The sequence below is a fragment of the Perognathus longimembris genome, chromosome 15 (genome assembly GCF_023159225.1).
Source record: "Perognathus longimembris pacificus isolate PPM17 chromosome 15, ASM2315922v1, whole genome shotgun sequence".
NCBI lineage: Eukaryota > Metazoa > Chordata > Mammalia > Rodentia > Heteromyidae > Perognathus > Perognathus longimembris.
In genome coordinates, this window is record NC_063175.1 from 58601982 (window position 1) to 58607628 (window position 5647).

The window sequence follows — 5647 nt, forward strand, 5'->3', positions numbered from 1 at the left end:
TGCAGAGCCCTGTCTGTGCGTGTGCAGAGCCCGGTCTGTGTGTGTGCAGAGCCCTGTCTGTGCGTATGCAGAGCCCTGTCTGTGCGTGTGCAGAGTCCTGTCTGTGTGTGTGCAGAGCCCGGTCTGTGAGTGTGCAGGGCCCTTTCTGTGCGTGTGCAGAGCCCTGTCTGTGAGTGTGTACAGCCTGGTCTGTGCGTGTGCAGAGCCCTGTCTGTGAGTGTGTACAGCCTGGTCTGTGTATGTGCAGAGCCTGGTCTGTACGTGTAAAGAGCTCAGTCTATGAGTGTGCACTGCCAGGTAGCCATGTCTGTGAGTGTGCGCAACCCAGTCTGTGAGTGTGCACAGCCCTGTCTGTGAGTGTGCAGAGCCCGGTCTGTGCGTGTGCAGAGCATGGTTTCTGAGTGTGCAGAGTCCGGTCTGTGAGTGTGCAGAGTGTGCTCTCTGAGTGTGCAGAGCCCGGTCTGTGCGTGTGCAGAGCGTGCTCTCTGAGTGTGCAGAGCCCGGTCTGTGCGTGTGCAGAGCGTGGTCTCTGAGTGTGCAGAGCCCGCCCTGTGCGTGTGCAGAGCCCGGTCTGTGCGTGTGCAGAGCCCGGTCTGTGCGTGTGCAGAGCCCGGTCTGTGAGTGCGCAGAGCCCGGTCTGTGAGTGCGCAGAGCCCGGTCTGTGAGTGCGCAGAGCCCGGCCTGTGTGTGCGCAGAGCCTGGTCTGTGAGTGTGCAGAGCCCTGTCTGTGCGTGTGCAGAGCCCGGTCTGTGAGTGTGCAGAGCCCTGTCTGTGCGTGTGCAGAGCCCGGTCTGTGAGTGTGCAGAGCCCGGTCTGTGAGTGTGCAGAGCCCTGTCTGTGCGTGTGCAGAGCCCTGTCTGTGCGTGTGCAGAGCCTGGTCTGTGCGTGTGCAGAGCCCTGTCTGTGCGTGTGCAGAGCCCAGTCTTTGAGTGTGCAGGGCCCTTTCTGTGCGTGTGCAGAGCCCGGTCTGTGAGTGTGTACAGCCTGGTCTGTGCGTGTGCAGAGTCCAGTCTGTGCATGTGCAGAGCCCGGTCTGTGCGTGTGCAGAGTGTGGTTTCTGAGTGTGCAGAGCCCGCCCTGTGCGTGTGCAGAGCCTGGTCTGTGCGTGTGCAGAGCGTGCTCTCTGAGTGTGCAGAGCCCGGTCTGTGCGTGTGCAGAGCGTGCTCTCTGAGTGTGCAGAGCCCGGCCCTGTGCGTGTGCAGAGCCCGGTCTCTGAGTGTGCAGAGCCCCGTGCGTGAGCGCTTTCCGCCTGGCGTCAGGACGCCCTCATTTGCCCAGAGGCCCTGAGCGCCGCCAGTGCGGAGCAGCAGAGACTGTGGTTAGGTGGGTTCTGTGGTTGGTGCAAATATGTTGAACAATTCTGCTAATGTAATTCCATGATTGTGCCAGTCTTGCATTTTGCTGAAATGAAACATTGAAGAAAAATACTATAAACTTTAAGCTGCCGAGAAATATCCAGATAAAAACAACTTGAAGTTGAACACAGAACGTGGATCTCAGGCCTAAAGCCTAAGTCGCAGGTCCTCGTCCACCAACAGAGAAATTCTTCAAAGTTTAAATAGAAGTTTGGACTCACTATTATACATATTTCTGTATAAATAAAGAAATGAAGTGTGTCATTAAAAGGAGAAAAAGAGCTTGGGTTAGACATGATGTAATATTGACTGACAAAATCCATACGTATGGACCTGGAGAAGTTCACCAATAGATACAGGGAAATCCAATTTATTTGCCCATTCCTCAACTCGGAAAAAATAAATATAAATGCAGGCAAGTGTGCCCCGGTGAAAGGCTCGTTGCTGGCGCGCGGTGGGGGCGGCCATCGTCCCAAGCTTGTGTTGACGTGGGTGTCTCCTAGAGAACACCGCGTCCTGCGGCCCGCCCAGGCCTCTCCACTGAGCCTGCAGAAGGGCCGCGTGCCACTGCACGTGCGTGTGTGCATGCGTGTGTGTGCGTGTGTGTGTGTGTGTGTGCCTCACATGTTCTACTTCTTCACAAGTGAGGTCTCTGTCGGTCGCATCTCCAGGGGGCCTGGAAGTCTACAGAGAGCCTCGCCATCCCAGACCGTGAGGCAGCTCCAGCTCCACAAGGACTGGGCCCACAGCTGCCCCCCAGAGGCCCACGGCTGCCCCCCGGGAGACCCACTGCTGCCCCCCCCGGAGACCCACCGCTGCCCCCCAGGAGACCCACCACTGCCCCCCAGGAGACCCACGGCTGCCCCCCAGAAGAACCACCGCTGCCCCCCTAGAGGCCCATGGCTGCCCCCCCCGGAGACCCACCGCTGCCCCCCCCCCCCCCGGAGACCCACCGCTGCCCCCGAGGAGACCCACCGCTGCCCCCCAGAGGCCCACGGCTGCCCCCCCCAGAGGCCCACGGCTGCCCCCCCCAGAGGCCCACGGCTGCCCCCCCAGAGGGCCCACTGCTGCCCCCCAGAGGCCCACGGCTGCCCCCCAGGAGACCCACCGCTGCCCCCCAGAGGCCCACGGCTGCCCCCCCCAGAGGCCCACGGCTGCCCCCCCCAGAGGCCCACGGCTGCCCCCCCAGAGGCCCACTGCTGCCCCCCAGAGGCCCACCGCTGCCCCCCCAGGAGACCCACGGCTGCCCCCCCAGGAGACCCACCGCTGCCCCCCCCAGGAGACCCACCGCTGCCCCCCAGAGGCCCACGGCTGCCCCCCAGGAGAACCACCGCTGCCCCCCTAGAGGCCCACGGCTGCCCCCCCCCGGAGACCCACCGCTGCCCCCCCCGGAGACCCACCGCTGCCCCCCCAGGAGACCCACCGCTGTCCCCCAGGAGACCCCACGGCTGCCCCCCGCGGAGGCCCACGGCTGCCCCCTGGAGACCCACTGCTGCCCCCCAGAGGCCCACCACTGCCCCCCCAGAGGCCCACGGCTGCCCCCCCAGGAGACCCACTGCTGCCCCCCGGAGGCCCACGGCTGCACCCCGGAGACCCACCACTGCCCCCCCGGAGACCCACCGCTGCCCCCCAGGAGACCCCACCGCTGCCCCCCAGGAGACCCACGGCTGCCCCCCCAGAGGCCCACGGCTGCCCCCCCGGAGACCCACCGCTGCCCCCCCAGGAGGCCACTGCTGCCCCCCCAGGAGACCCACCACTGCCCCCCAGGAGACCCCACCGCTGCCCCCCCAGGAGACCCACCACTGCCCCCCCAGGAGGCCCACGGCTGCCCCCCCAGGAGACCCACAGTTGCGCTGAACAGGCCCCGTTTGCCCCCCTCCTCAGCGAGGCCGCTCCCCCCCCGTTTCCCGTAGGTGGGGGGGTGGGGGGCTGAGGGAAAGCTAACTTTCCTCTATGGAGAGTGAGAAACTCAGAGCCAGGCTGTGTCAACCGCGGGGCGCTGCAAGTATTTGCCTAACAAACTGAAAACCCAGAGCTCTCCCTCGTCCTGACACCTGCTCCGAGTCGCCGTCCGTCCGTCCGTCCGTCCGTCCCAGAGAGGAAGCAGGGCTCCGCTGGCGGAGCTTCTGCTGCGGGGGTCTCAGGCAGAGGGCAGCGCCCCCCACCCCCGGCACCAGCCGGGGAGAAGGCAGATGGGGAGGCGCCCAGGTGGGGCGCTCCGGAGGCCGGGGCCAGCGGTGCCCAGCTTGTCCTCCGTGCTGGGAGCGCGGGTGCTGACGTTATGTTTTACTAAGAAAGAACAAACGCCTCGGAAAGTTCAGCTGCGTCTCAGCCACGGCGCCCCGACCTCGGGGCGGGGAGCACGCGGGAGCGAATAGCGCGGCGGGAGCGGTCAGGAGCGGGGCTGCCCACGCCCCACGCCCCACGCCCCACGCCCACGCCCCACGCCCACAGCCCCACGCCCCATGCCCCACGCCGGCGCCCCACGCCCCACGCCCCACGCCCCATGCCCCACTCCCCACGCCCCACGCCCCACGCCCCACGCCCCACGCCGGCGCCCCACCCCCCACGCCCCACGCCCCACACCCCACGCCCCACGCCGGCGCCCCACGCCCCACGCCGGCGCCCCACGCCCCACGCCCCACGCCCCACGCCCACGCCCCACACCCCATGCCCCACGCCCCACGCCCCACGCCGGCGCCCCACGCCCCCACGCCCCACTCCCCACGCCCCACGCCCCACGCCCACGCCGGCGCCCCATGCGAGGCGTCGGTCCACAGGAGGCTGGAGTAAGGGGCGTGCAGGCACGCAGGGGCAGGTGCGCACAACGGTGTGCGTGCTCACCGGGCACACACGCGTGCGGTGTGCTCGGGCAAGGAGTGATCGCGGGGAGCCACGGGGCCTCACTGGCCTCGGGCTGTGGGCCGGGCACACTTCCGCGCGTCGGGGGGCCGGGCCGGGCCTCGGGCACGCTCCTCCCCCCGCTCCGGTGAGGCCCGCGGGTCCTGCAGGTCCTCCGGTGATGCCTGCGTGGCTGGGCACGAGGAGGCCTCGGCCGTGGAGCCGGGGGCGTCTCCCGGGACGCCGGGGTCCCCCCGGGGCGAGGACCTGGCTCCCGTCGCAGTCAAGCACCGAAGAGCAGGGCAGAGGCTGCTGCCAGGCCGGAAGCGCAGGGCGGGGGCGGGGGGAGCAAGGCCGGCTCCCCCTCCTCCTCCTCCTGTGCTCCGCACCGCGGCGTGCCGGGGAGCAGCCGCCGCGCCCTCCACAGGCTGTGCCGGACGCCCTGCCGGCCCTGGGGAGGCATCCTGAGTGTGCTCCAGCTCACCACATGACCGCACCAAGGTGTGCAGAGGAGGCCACGCGCCTCGCAGCTCGCCTCTGTGCCCTGGTGCTCCCTCCTCCCCATTCCATGGACTGGTGCTCCCTCCTCCCCATCTCCGTGGACTGGTGCTCCCTCCTCCCCGTCTCCGTGGGCTGGTGCTCCCTCCTCCCCTTCTCCGTGGGCTGGTGCTCCCTCCTCCCCGTCTCCGTGGGCTGGTGCTCCCTCCTCCCCATCTCCGTGGACTGGGTGCTCCCTCCTCCCGTCTCCGTGGACTGGTGCTCCCTCCTCCCCGTCTCCGTGGGCCGGTGCTCCCTCCTCCCCGTCTCCGTGGACTGGTGCTCCCTCCTCCCGTCTCCGTGGACTGGTGCTCCCTCCTCCCGTCTCTGTGGGCCGGTGCTCCCTCCTCCCCATCTCCATGGACTGGTGCTCCCTCCTCCCCCTTCTCTGTGGACTGGTGCTCTCTCCTCCCCCGTCTCCGTGGACTGGTGCTCCCTCCTCCCCCTTCTCTGTGGACTGGTGCTCCCTCCTCCGCGTCTCCGTGGACTGGTGCTCCCTCCTCCCCGTCTCCGTGGGCCGGTGCTCCCTCCTCCCCGTCTCCGTGGGCCGGTGCTCCCTCCTCCCCGTCTCCGTGGGCCGGTGCTCCCTCACGCCCCGCGTGGCGCTGAGGGCCGTGGCCCGGCTCTGCCTCTCCAGCCGTGCTCCCCGCCCGCAGCCCCCGTGCTCGTCCCGTGTTCCTGTCGCCGCTGGACGTCAGTGGACGCCCACGTTCCCCGCCTCGCCGGCAGCCCGCGTGGCCGCCCCGCCGCCCTCTGAGTCGAGACGCGAGAAGGAGTCGCCTGAATCGCCTCTCGGGCTCCCCCAGGGGAGAGGGTGACGCCCACTCTCACACCGATGACTGCGAGCTGCGGGCCACGCGGCCCCCAATCGGAGCCACGGGGGGGCACCCCTGCCCAGCCCCTGGCACCGCAGC

At 68.4% G+C, this 5647-nt stretch overlaps 1 protein-coding gene across 1 annotated transcript; it reads left to right on the top strand.

Moving 5' to 3' along the window:
* Positions 1–1979: 1979 nt before the first annotated feature.
* Positions 1980–3212, top strand: LOC125363956 (proline-rich protein HaeIII subfamily 1-like). Its single transcript, XM_048363295.1, has one exon. The coding sequence runs from the start codon at positions 1980–1982 to the stop codon at positions 3210–3212; it is 1233 nt and encodes a 410-aa protein (XP_048219252.1).
* The last annotated feature ends 2435 nt before the right edge of the window (positions 3213–5647 follow it).